Source organism: Pantherophis guttatus, chromosome 8 (assembly GCF_059756535.1).
Source record: "Pantherophis guttatus breed Tessera chromosome 8, ASM5975653v1, whole genome shotgun sequence".
NCBI lineage: Eukaryota > Metazoa > Chordata > Lepidosauria > Squamata > Colubridae > Pantherophis > Pantherophis guttatus.
In genome coordinates this window covers 3,501,835-3,515,332 of record NC_142070.1, presented here as the reverse complement: position 1 = coordinate 3,515,332, position 13,498 = coordinate 3,501,835, and the positions used below count along the sequence as shown (strand labels likewise).

Here is a 13,498-nt window from a genome sequence, read left to right as displayed (position 1 = left end):
GCTTCAGAAAAAAAAGCCTCCAAACAGAGCTTCAGAGGCTTTTTTTCTGAAGCTCTGTTTTGGAGGCTTTCAGAGGCAGGAAAAAAAGTTTTTTTCTGAAACAGTTTCAAAAGTTTCAGAGGCAGAAAAAAAAGCCCCCCCAAAAAAAGCAAGGCACAGAGCTTACAACCAAGGAACCTGTTGCTAAAATTCACCTCTGAAAACAGCTGATTGGGGGTATTCCGGGAAGCCGATCCACCTGCCAATCAGCTTTTTTCTTATTTTCCTCCCCAAAAACTAAGGTGTGTCTTATACTCCGAAAAATATGGTATATGACTGTACTTCAGGTAATTTGCAGCCACATTGCATTTACGGAGATGTGCAGCGTCCCACAGTCATATGACCTACATTTTATGGCTGTAAAAACCGTGACAAAGCAAAGCGTCAGTTTGCTTAACGACGGGGGCATTTGCTTAATGACTGCAGTGACACTTAACAAATGTGACCAAAATTTCTGTTGTTAAATGAGACATTTGTTAGGTGGGTTTTGCCCCACCCATTTTACGCCCTTTCTTGCCACAGTTGTTAAATGAATCACTGCAATTGTTTAAGTTATTAACCCAGTTGTTAAGTGAATTTGGCTTCCCCATGGACTTTGCTTGTCAGATGGACGCAAAAGGGGATCACGTGACCCTGGGACACTGCAACGGTCATAAATACGAACCAATTGCCAAGCATCTGAATTTTGATCATGTGATCATGAGGATGCTGCAAAGGTCATAACCCTGAGAAACAGTCGTAAGTCGCTTTTTTTCAGTGCTGTTGTAACTTTGAACGGTCATTAAATGAACTGTTCGTAAAAGTAGTGCGGTGGCCTAGAGGTGGAGCTCTCGCCTCACAATCAGGAGGCTGTGAGTTTGATCCTAGGTAGAGGCAGATATTTCTCTCTCTGGGCACGAATATATCTGCTGAACAAAACTCTGCATTGGCGACAAGGTCGTTAAATGATGATGATGATGATTAAATGAACTGTTCTTTAGTCAAGGACTCCCTGTACATGCATATTAAAAGACACTGTCTCAAACGTTTTGCCGAATGGAGATACTTGCCAGCCGGGGTACATTAAATAACGAGTTGCCAGCATCTGAGGGCCAGAGAAGCTGTTTTCTGAGAGAATTAGCTCGATGTCCTCATTCCTAGTGGGAGAGAATCAAAATGTTATTGACTTATTAATATTTAGTGAGGTGTTGTTTTCACAGGGCCTTAAAGAGGTCTTTCTTTTTTTTTTTTATTGTATTTTTATTGTTAAAGAATAACAGAAAAAAAAAACAATACAAAAATCAATAATAAAGAAAAAAAAATTTTTTTCCCAACATGCTATACAGATGGAAAGGAAGTTTTAGGAAATTAAAGTCTTCAATTCTTCCAGAAATCTCTTTGATAAGGTACTGGCGCCGATTCATGCAATCTCCCAAGTGCAAAATCCACAAATGGTTGCCAAGTGTTCCAAAAAACATTCTCTTTATATATACCACTTCTAATTTTAATATCACAAGTCAATTTATCATTTAATGCAAATTTCCATGTTTCATTATACCATTCTGAGGCCTTTCTGAAACTTGATCTCTCTAGATGTGTTCAGGGCTGAGGTTTCTAATTGTCCAATTGGCATCCCAGCTTCAAAGGCTGTATTGTGTTATGTGCCAAAACCCCAGAAGTAGAAGTGGGCTTTACATAATTTGTCAGAGTTTGTTGCAAAAAATCAAATCCAGAAAAGCACACACAGGCAGACTGATTCAGCTGGATTCATTAACTTCTTTATATACATAATAACAGATGAAGTATTTACAATACCAATAGTTGATTCTTCAACATGGTAAAAGTTACAGACAGAACACAAGGCAGGAGGGGACAGTTAGTTTCATTTCAGCAGAGCAGATCAGTAGACACGTTCACTCCCATACACACACACACGCACACACAAACACTGGTTTCAGTTTCAGTTCTCTGCACAGACTCAGAAGCTGCAGACTAAGACACGGCCTGGCTCCAGTCTGCCTCAGCTCCCAATTGGCTGACTTAGTTGCTATGCCTATTCATTGGCTGTCCTTGTAACCATGTCTCTGCCAGTTCATGAATAATCTGACAAATTTAACAACTGCTTCGCCTAGTGCAGAACCGAAAATGTGAGTGCGCATGTGCGCCTTTCACACTTGCGTGCGGCTTCAAACACACGCCAATTTCATGCATATGGCCTCCAGCACATCTTCTCAAGCAGCCGCAGTGAGTAGAGCGGGCAAGGCGTGGGAACTCAGCTGGGCTACGTGGGTGGGGCAAGCGAGAGCGATATATATAAGATGGGATAACACCAGGCGAGTTGGCAGCTGGTGGTCGGAACGACCGATTTGGGCGAACCGGCCTGAACCGGTAGCAGTCCACCTCTGCCCAGAAGTGACATCAGGTAAAGAAAAACCAATCCCAAACTCTAAAGCTTCATGGAAAAGTTCATTCTCTCTTTCTTTGAGTCCAGGCTACGAGACCTGTTTTATCTTGTCCTGGCTTACAATGCTATCTATCTATCTATCTATCTATCTATCTATCTATCTATCTATCTATCTATCTATCTATCTATCTATTTATGACATTTATATGCCGTCCTGCCTCACTGATAAGGTGGTTCTGGCTGGCTTTCACAATTAATAAAAAGATAACTATGAAAGTCATTAGATATGGCAGCATGTTCAAAACAATCGTAACAAGTAAACTACTTTTGACGTTGAGGATAAAAAGAGCCATTGATCAGGTTACGGCATCAGGCTAGAAAGCAGGAGACAAATACTGCCTTAGGCATGAAAGCCGGCTGGGTGACTTTGGGCCAATCACCAGGAGAGGGTGAGTTCTAGTCCTGCCTTAGGCATGAAAGCCGGCTGAGTGACTTTGGGCCAATCACCAGGAGACGGTGAGTTCTAGTCCTGCCTTAGGCATGAAAGCCGGCTGAGTGACTTTGGGCCAATCACCAGGAGACGGTGAGTTCTAGTCCTGCCTTAGGCATGAAAGCCGGCTGGGTGACTTTGGGCCAATCACCAGGAGACGGTGAGTTCTAGTCCTGCCTTAGGCATGAAAGCCGGCTGAGTGACTTTGGGCCAATCACCAGGAGACGGTGAGTTCTAGTCCTGCCTTAGGCATGAAAGCCGGCTGGGTGACTTTGGGCCAATCACCAGGAGACGGTGAGTTCTAGTCCTGCCTTAGGCATGAAAGCCGGCTGAGTGACTTTGGGCCAATCACCAGGAGACGGTGAGTTCTAGTCCTGCCTTAGGCATGAAAGCCGGCTGGGTGACTTTGGGCCAATCACCAGGAGACGGTGAGTTCTAGTCCTGCCTTAGGCATGAAAGCCGGCTGGGTGACTTTGGGCCAATCACCAGGAGACGGTGAGTTCTAGTCCTGCCTTAGGCATGAAAGCCGGCTGAGTGACTTTGGGCCAATCACCAGGAGACGGTGAGTTCTAGCCCTGCCTTAGGCATGAAAGGCAGCTGGGTGACTTTGGGCCAATCACCAGGAGACGGTGAGTTCTAGCCCTGCCTTAGGCATGAAAGCCAGCTGGCTGATCTTGGCCCAGTCCCTCCCTCTCAGCCCAACCAATCTAACAGAGTTGTTGTTGTGGGAAAAAGTAGGATGAGGAAACCGCTGGCTGTGTTTGCCACCTTGAGTTATTTATAAAAATAACGAAGGTGGGATACAAATAAAAATATATAGAGGTATATTTTTAACGGCTGGTCTTTTTCCAAGGAAAATGCAGCCAGGACTAAGCCACATGCTATTTCTCAAGCTTTTATCATTTGGGGACTTTTAAAATGCCTTATGGATTACCGTGTGACGATGCCGTTTTCTGCCAGGATAAAAGAAACGGAAGAGTTGGCAGCTCGGATGAGTTTCTGCAGCTGGACAAGGAGTGGGCTTCTCTGCTCGGTTGTATGGCTTGTGAACACCACGTTACTCACTAAACCTGCCGAGGAAAAAAAGACCCTCAACGCAAGGACAAGAATGCTCCGTTCTTTGGAGTTTCAGAATGCCATTTTGTAAAACAGAGGTGGGGAACGATGGCCCCTTTATGACTAGGGGACTTCAACTCCCAGAATTCATCAGGTAGCCATGCTGGGTGGGGAATTCTGGGAGTTGAAGTCCACAAGTCATAAAAGGGCCATCATTCCCGTGTTGGCTCAGGAATTCTGGGAGTTGAAGTCCACAGTTCATAAAAAGGGCCTCTGTTGCCCCCTCCCTTGCTGGCTCAGGAATTCTGGGAGTTGAAGTCCACAGTTCATAAAAAGGGCCTCTGTTGCCCCCTCCCTTGCTGGCTCAGGAATTCTGGGAGTTGAAGTCCACAGTTCATAAAAAGGGCCTCTGTTGCCCCCCCACTTGCTGACTTAGGAATTCTGGGAGTTGAAGTCCACAGTTCATAAAAAGGGCCTCTGTTGCCCCCTCCCTTGCTGGCTTAGGAATTCTGGGAGTTGAAGTCCAAAGGTCATAAAAAGGGCCACTGTTGCCCCTCCCACTTGCAGGCTCAGGAATTCTGGGAGTTGAAGTCCACAGTTCATAAAAAGAGCCTCTGTTGCCCCCTCCACTTGCTGACTTAGGAATTCTGGGAGTTGAAGTCCAAAGGTCATAGAAAGAGCCACTGTTGCCCCCCCCTTTTGCTGGCTCAGGAATTCTGGGACTTGAAGTCCAAAGGTCATAAAAAGGGCCACTGTTGCCTCTCTCTTGCTGGCTTAGGAATTCTGGGAGTTGAAGTCCAAAGGTCATAAAAAGGGCCTCTCTTGCCCCCTCCCCACTTGCTGGCTCAGGAATTCTGGGAGTTGAAGTCCACAGTTCATAAAAAGGGCCTCTGTTGCCCCCTCCCTTGCTGGCTTAGGAATTCTGGGAGTTGAAGTCCAAAGGTCATAAAAAGGGCCACTGTTGCCCCCCCCTTTGCTGGCTCAGGAATTCTGGGAGTTGAAGTCCACAAGTCTTAAAATTCAAAGGTGCTTTTTTTTCTATGAGGCAACCGGAAATTTCTTGTTTTTCTTTTGAAGACGTTTCGCTTCTCATCCAAGAAGCTTCTTCAGCTCTGACTGGGATGGTGGGGAGTGGAAAGATCCAGTCAGAGCTGAAGAAGCTTCTTGGATGAGAAGTGAAACGTCTTCAAGGAAAAAACAAGAAATTCCGGTTGCCTCTGGGGAAAAAAAAGGGGGAAAACCGTGATTTTGGGACAACTGTGACCTGAATGGCTGAGAATCTCCACAGACCCATAGTCTTAAAGTTGCCAAGTTTGGAAACCCTTGCTCTATCTGTTTGTGGCATGATGGCTAACTCCTTCAGACGGGCCTTCTAGAAGAAACGGCTGTGATCTCCAGACCATGTGGCTTTTGGTAACTGAGGATTATGGGCATCCCGCTGCAGGATCTTTGGGAAGAGGTTCATTTCTGCAAGACAATTTAGGAGAAATACTGACCTTGCGAACACTGGTCCAGAAACTTGGGGAAGAGAAACCTGAAAAAAAGACAAAGGGTGGATGTGGGAATCTTTTTTTTGTTTTTAATTTGATTTATATGCCGCCCTTCTCCGGAGACTCAGGGCGGCTTACAATGCGTTAAGCAAAAGCCTTCATACTTTTGTATATTTATACAAAGTCAGCTTATTGCCCCCACAAACTGGGTCCTCATTTAACCCACCTTAGAAAGGATGGAAGGCTGAGTCAACCTTGAGCCTGGTGAGATTCGAACTTACAGTAATTGCAGACAGCTGGTGTTAATCACAATGCTATCAGTCTGCTGAGCCACCAGGCCCTTTTAGAGAAAATTAATCCTTGACAAGCTGGTTCTTGGGATTCAGATTCGATTCTGCAGATTTTGACATTTTGTTAAGTGAACAGACTTCTCGACCGAAAGCTCAGGGAATATAATTTACGGGGCACGAGAGTTCCTGAATAAGACTTAAGCTTTTAAGTCTGTCTTCCTCAACCTTGGCCATTTGAAGATGTGTGGACTTCAAGTCCCAGAATTCCCCAGCCAGCCATGCATGCATGGCTGGCTGGGGAATTCTGGGACTTGAAGTCCAAACATCTTCAAATGGCCAAGGTTGAGGAACATTGCTTTAAACATTTTCCTCCTGCAGGTAGTTTGCTGTGCTCTTCAAGGGCCCGGAAGCCATCTGAGATCCAATCATTTTATCCGTTCTTGAGTAATCTCAGCCATTTTGACCTAATTTGAGGTCTCCAAATTGGCATCTTTAAAACTTGTGGACTGCAACTTTGCCTGGCTGGGGAATTCTGGGAGTTGAAGTCCACAGGTCTTAAAAAGTTGCCAAGTTTTGGAGACCTCTGGGTTTAAGGCCTCAGGCTAGAAGCCGGAGACAGGAGTTCAAATCCCCACCTTAAGCCATGAATGGGTGACTTTTGGGCCACCTCGTAGGGTTGTTGTGGGAAAAAATAGGAAGAGGAAGGTATGTTGAATATGTCTGCCGCCTGGAGTTATTTGTAAAAAAATAATAAAAGACGGGATACAAATAAATAAATTAAATGAATCAAGAGCCGCCTTCCACAACAGTCTCAGTTTTTTTTATGCGGGGAAAATTAATTGCCCACACCTTGACCTGCTAGAACAGGTACCTGGGCATGGAAATGGGGCGTGTACCTGTGTTCCATGTAAGAGCTGAGGGGCTCGACACACGTTGTGACTGCGCCGATCACAAAGGAGGCCTTCACGTCTGCATCCGGGTGAGTCTGAAGGGCCTGGACGACGTCAATCACGTCGGTGTATCTGTGGAGGAAATCGTGCAAATTTTTGCTTAACGACTGATTTTTGCTTAACAGCTGATTCGCTTAACAGCCATGGGGGGAAAAAAAGCTGTAAAATCAGACGTGACTCATTGTAGTCCTCACGTTACAACCATTCGTTTAGTGACCAAGGTTAAAACGGCTCTGAAAAAAGTGACTTATGACCGTCATTCACACTTACGACTGTTGCAGCATTCCTGTGGTCACGTGATCAAAATTTGGAAACTTGGCAAGTGACTCCTATTTATGACAGTTGCAGAGTCACCGTTTGCGACCGTCTGACCAGCAAAGTCAATGGGGAAGCCAGATTCATATAATATGTGTGTTACTAACAGCTGCAGTGTGTTGTGGCCTGTTGGCCACTGGACCCTCCAGCAGCCGAATCAGAGGAGGAGGAGGAGGAGGGGGAATCAGGGTCAGCATCAAGGCAACCTGAGAGCTCCGAGGGGAGGAGGGAATGGAGCTGGCAGAGAGAGAGAGACAGAGTAGGAGCCTGGACCATCCGTTAACCCTCAGATGGAGAGTTAACAGCCCCCAGGTCTGGAGGTGGCTGATGAGGAAGAGGAGGAACAGCTGGGTCCAGTGCCTGAATGCGCAGAAGACAGAGGAGAGGAGAGCAGTGGAAATCTATGGGCCGGTCCTTGGGATGGAAGAGCCACCGCTGCTAGTGAAGCCCCACCCTAGCTCTGGGGATAAAAGGCAGGGGGCTTTTCTGCCCCAGCTCTGGATTCCCGAGGATATAGACACACACCAATGGTCCTTATCAAATTTATTAAGTAGCAAGAATAAATCAAAGTCCGGCAAAGGTTGGCAACCAGCCCAGAAAACAAGATACGATAAGACTTTTCCAAAAATGCTCTGATGATAATTACAAGTTGTTTCTAGTAAGAAACTTACTAACGGCGTGTGACTTAAATAGGCTAAGGGAGTGGCCAATTATCCTAAAGCCTTACTCTCGAGGAGACCTCCTCCTCCTGAGCAGCCACTCCTGCCTTTTGGCAGCCCTGCGTGCTCGAGCATTGAGGAGAGGCTCCTCCACTTCGCTCTCTCCACTTGAAGGAGCCTCTGGAGGTTCTGAAGGCCCCGGCTGAGTCTCTGCCTCTGCCACCACATCCTCTTCAGCCTCCTCGCTGTCTGACGCGAGCGCCGGCTGCGCAGGCTGCTGGCGCGACACCACACCAGCCTCCTCGTCGTCGGGATCAGCCACGATCTGTGCAGGCCACTGGCGGGCCACAACAGGGGCAGAGATGAATAGACAACTATTCATCTCCCTGCCGGACAGACTTGTTAGCCTGCGATGAGGGAGAAAGTTTTTGCCGGGGCCGCAGGCGCTCCTAATAAAGGAATCATTGTGTTAACTTCAAAGGGTTGGTCGTATTTGGGGAGCTGGGTCAGAACACAGTGATTCGCTTAACGACCGAGGCAAGAAATGTCGTAAAATGGGGCAAAACATAAATATAGCCACATAAATTTTGGGCTCGGTTGTGGTGGTAAATCAAGGACTGTCTGTAGAAGAAAGAACACAAAACCCCGCCCCACAGGTGTAGCGATGGGAATTTGCTTCAATAAATGCATCTTGGGGGGGGGGGGCATCTAGAAAATGGCCGTCGAGCTGTGATTCGACTTCTGGGCAAAAGTCTCCGTCTTCTTCGTTGGATCACAGAGTCGGGATTGTGAAGCTTCTGAGCCCAACCTTCTGCTCAGGGCAAGGCTCCAAATCTCAGCATCCCCGACAGATGGTCGTCCAACCTCCATGTGAACCTGTGCAGGGAAGGTTAGCCCACCACGCTCAGGGTCACGGGCCCCCCTGTCAAATCGTTGTCACTGTAGGCATTTTTAAAACATGTATCCTCAGCCGGGCCGGGCCCCACATTGCTCTTAACCTCCACCCAATGATTCTGTATCATGGCTTGTAACACAACAGAAAGCAGGTCCTAACCTCCTCCTGCGTGGCGCCCTTTGAAAATGCCATCCTCTGCTCTCTTGGCCCTCGTGGCTAAATCTTGCCATCTTCTCCTTCGGTTGTTTTGAGGTAGGAGTTCATTTCTGCGTCGGATAGGAAAGGATGCTGGTGGCTCGGGGCTGAACTGTTGAGGTCCTCAGCGCTCCCTGAGCTTAGTGGCAGACGTTTTATGACCCAACTACGTAACCTCATCGATGTTAGAAGGCAGGTGGGAGGGTTGCAAAGAGGAGGAGGAGCAGGAGGACTGAGGGGTCCTTGGTGCTTTTAGAACTTGGTGGTTTGCTTGTAGATGTTTCATGACCAAACTAGATAACAATATCAGTGCTAGAAAGGAGTGGGATTTTCAGCGGGGAGGAGGAGGAGGACAACTGTGGGGCTCTTGGTGCTCTCAGAACTTGGTGGTTTTCTTGCAGACATCTCATGACCCAACTAGGTAATATCATCAACGCTAGAAGGGGGTTGCAGAGAGGAGGAAGAAGAGGAGGAGGAGGAGGAGGAGGAGGAGGAGGAGGAGGAGGAGGAGGAGGAGGAGGAGAACTGTAGGGCCCTTGGTGCTCCTGAGCTTGGTGGTTTTCTTGCAGACATCTCATGACCCAACTAGGTAATATCATCAATGCTAGAAGGGAGTGGGGGTTTGCAGAGTAGAAGGGAAGAGGAGGAGGGGGACAACGACCGTAGGATCTTTCGGTTCTTTCTGAGCTTGGTTGTTTCCTTGCAGACGTTTGGGGGCTCAACTGAGATTGTAAATCCAGGACGACTTGTTATTACTTTCTTACAGCTGGACAGCTCCGTTTGATGTGATCTGTTCCAGATGTGCTCGGCTGCAACTCAGATGCTGATGGAGGGGGGGAGAAGAGTGGGCACATCTGGAAGGCATCATATTTGGGACGGTCCATGCTCAGAGACCATCCGCATTCAAATGCTAGATGCCCCCCCTGCCTCCCCCAGGGAAAACAACGGCGTTGAGGGACTGTTTGCAAGTTTCCGCGAGGAATGCAAGTTGGCTCAGCCTTCAGATTCTGGATTATGGGCACAGAGACCCCTCCAAACGCAATAGGCAGCCTCTTGCCATTTTTATTTCTTTATTTATTGAGACACTCTTCCCAGTGAATCCAAAACGGGCCTAGGCCAGCAAGAGGAGAAGGATGTGGCCCCTTTTTCTTGGTTTCCCTAATCAAATCCATCTTTTTCGCAGATGGGATACAGCTGCTGGATTTTGGGAAGATCTCCCGAAAAGTCTGTTTGGATCGTCCCGATCGCACACGCATGGCTTTTTTGCGAGCTTTGTCGATCACGTGAAGGCATTTATCTGTGGTTGTTTGGCCACATCTGTCGAAGGCCCCCGTCTAATTCTTAATTTCACACTTTAAATTTCGCCGAAAAGGCTAATGGTTGTGCTGATCCGTTAAGTTCTAAAATTAGAAAGGCGTTTAGCTGAGGTAAAAACAGCCTTTCTGAAGACTTCCCAGGGTCTCTTTCGTGTTTTAACAAAACACAGAATAAACGCATACTCTGGAGTTCACCTCAACATTTTAAATAGAATTTACACAATACTCTGAAGATTTCCACACTTCATGCATAATTCCCTCGACTTAAACAGGACTTCCTTTGGGGGAAAGAGATTTAAGGCACTCCGCCCAAGATACAATGCTGGCCACATCCTTTTTTACTACTTATTTAGGGAATGTGATTTTAATCAAGAATAAGGCCACTTGCCCCTCCCCCGAGGAACTCCTGATCGCTTACTAAAAAAATCACAATATACTCGTTATGTATATTAAAAGCCAGTGGCTTATTATTAAACATCTTGTGTTTCGTAAAATCCGTTTTTTCCCTCCCTTTTCAAAACTGGCTTGGTTAACTTGAAAAAGGTAAAGGTTCCTCTCGCATGTATGTGCTAGTCGTTCCTGACTCTAGGGGGCGGTGCTCATCTCCGTTTCAAAGCCGAAGAGCCAGCGCTGTCCGAAGATGTCTCCGTGGTCATGTGGCCGGCATGACTCAATGCCAAAGGCGCACGGAACGCTGTTCCCTTCCCACCAAAGGTGGTCCCTATTTTTCTACTTGCATTTTCTTTTTTACGTGCTTTCGAACTGCTAGGTTGGCAGAAGCTGGGACAAGTCACGGGAGCTCACCCCGTTACGCGGCACTAGGGACTCGAACTGCTGAACTGCCGACCTTTCGATCGACAAGCTCAGCGTCTTCGCCACCGAGCCACCACGGCCCTGACTTGAAATAGAGGCTGTGTTTTTTTTCGAATGGATATATGTGTGGCAAAAAGTATACAATCACAGATGCGCCCAACATTTCTGCGGCTAAAGCGAGACATTTGTTCAGTGGGTTTTGCCCCATTTTACGACCTTCCTTGCCAAAGTTGTTAAGTGAACCGCTGCAGTTGTTAAGTTAGTCACACGGTTGTTAAGCGAATCTGGCTTCCCCCCGTGGGCTTTGCTCGTCAGAAGGTCGTGAAAGGGGATCACGTGACCCTGGGACACTGCGACCGTCATAAATATGAGACAGCTGCCAAGCGGCTGAATTTTGATCAAGTGACCACGGGGACGCTGCAACGGTCGTAAGTGTGAAAAATGGTCGTAAGTCACTTTTTCCAGTGCCGTTGTAACTTCAAATGGACACTAAAAGAACTGTTGTAAGCCGAGGACTATACAGTATGTACTGAGCCCAAGTAGGTTAAAGCAACAATAAAGTATCTCGTAAGATAAAAGAAATTTTTAAGCACTCCAAGGGGCTTGGTCTTCATTTCTCTTAACAGATTTGATTTTTTCCTCCACTTTAATTAACTTCTGCAGGCAGTTCTCGCCTGAAGACTGTTTCTTTAGCGACTGTTTGAAGTTACAACTGGCTCTCACATTTACAACTGTCACAGCATCTTCACCGTTAACATGACCAGAATTTGGGGGCTTGGAAACTGGCATGTATTTACAATGGTTGCAACGTCTGGGGTCATGGGGTGATCGCACATTTGCTGTAAGACCGCCCAGAGTCACTTTCGAAATGAGATGGTGGCAAATAAATTTGATAGCTAGATAGCTGGATAGATGTGTGTGAGAGAGAGAGAGAGAGAATAGATAGATGATACATGATTGAGAGATGATAGATAGATAGATAGATAGATAGATATAATAGAGAGATGATAGATATAGAGAGATAGAGAGATATAGAGAGAGATGTAAGAGAGAGAGAGATAATAGATAGATGATACATGATTGAGAAATAATATATAGATATAATAGAGAGAAATTATAGATACAGTATAGATGATAGATAGATATAATAGAGAGATGATAGAGATAGAGAGATGTAAAAGAGAGATAATAGATAGATTACATGATTGAGAGATGATATATAGACAGACAGATAGATATAATAGAAATGATATAGATGATAGATAGATATAATAGAGAGATGATAGATAGAGAGATAGAGAGATGTGTGTGTGAGAGAGAGAGAGAGAATAGATAGATGATACATGATTGAGAGATGATAGATAGATAGATAGATAGATATAATAGAGAGAAATGATAGATATAGATGATAGATAGATAGATATAATAGAGAGATGATATAGATAGAGAGATAGAGATATAGATAGATGTAAGAGAGAGAGAGATAATAGATAGATGATACATGATTGAGAAATAATATATAGATAGATATAGTAGAGAGAAATGATAGATACAGTATAGATGATAGATAGATAGATATAATAAAGAGATGATAGAGATATAGAGAGATGTAAGAGAGAGAGAGATAATAGATAGATTACATGATTGAGAGATGATATATAGACAGACAGACAGACAGATAGATATAATAGAAATGATATAGATGATAGATATAATAGAGAGATGATAGATATAGATAGAGAGATAGAGAGATAGATAGATGTAAGAGAGAGAGAGAGATAATAGAGAGATGCTACATGATTGAGAGATGATATAGATCAGAGGTGGGTTTCAGCAGGTGCTGACCAGTTCTGGAGAACCGGTAGCGGAACTTTTGAGTAGTTCGGAGAACCGGTAGTAAAAATTCTGACTGGCCCCGCCCCCATCTATTCTCTGTCTCCCGAGTCCCAGCTGATCGGGAGGAAATGGGGATTTTGCAGTATCCTTCCCCTGGAGTTGGGTGGGAATGGAGATTTTACAGTATCCTTCCCCTGACATGCCCATCAAGCCACGCCCACCAAGCCATGCCATGCCACGCCCACCAAGCCACACCCACAGAATCGGTAGTAAAAATTCTGACTGGCCCCGCCCCCATCTATTCTCTGTCCTTCAAGTCCCATCTGATCGGGAGGAAATGGGGATTTTGCAGTAACCTTCCCCTGGAGTGGGGTGGGAATGGAGATTTTACAATATCCTTCCCCTGCCACGCCTACCAAGCTACACCCAAAGAACCAGTAGTAAAAATTTCTGAAACCCACCACTGATATAGATGAGATAGATAGATAGATATAATAGAGAGATGATACTGTAGATATAGATAGATAGATAGATAGATAGATAGACAGACAGACAGACAGACAGACACACACACACACACAGAGAGAGAGAGAGAGGGGGGCAGGCAACTTTCCCAGCCCAGTTTGTTTATTTATTTATTTATTGGTTCGATTTATATGCCGCCCTTCTCCGGAGACTCAGGGTGGCTTCCAATGCGTTAAGCAATAGCCTTCATACTTTTGTATATACCTGCTTTTGGCCCCCCCTAAACGGTGTTCTTTTTTATACAAA

The 13,498-nt window shown here is 45.8% G+C and overlaps 1 protein-coding gene across 1 annotated transcript in view; it reads right to left on the bottom strand.

Moving 5' to 3' along the window:
- The window catches only part of DNAAF9 (dynein axonemal assembly factor 9), a 109,717-nt gene that overhangs the window by 16,952 nt on the left and 79,267 nt on the right, over nucleotides 1–13,498 (bottom strand). The window contains exons 28-31 of the mRNA XM_087874808.1: nucleotides 6,645–6,770; nucleotides 5,465–5,502; nucleotides 3,847–3,982; nucleotides 1,089–1,175 (exon numbers count right to left, since the gene is read on the bottom strand). Coding sequence (XP_087730934.1) covers nucleotides 1,089–1,175; nucleotides 3,847–3,982; nucleotides 5,465–5,502; nucleotides 6,645–6,770 — 387 coding nt within the window. The remainder of the gene's footprint in view (nucleotides 1–1,088; nucleotides 1,176–3,846; nucleotides 3,983–5,464; nucleotides 5,503–6,644; nucleotides 6,771–13,498) is intronic.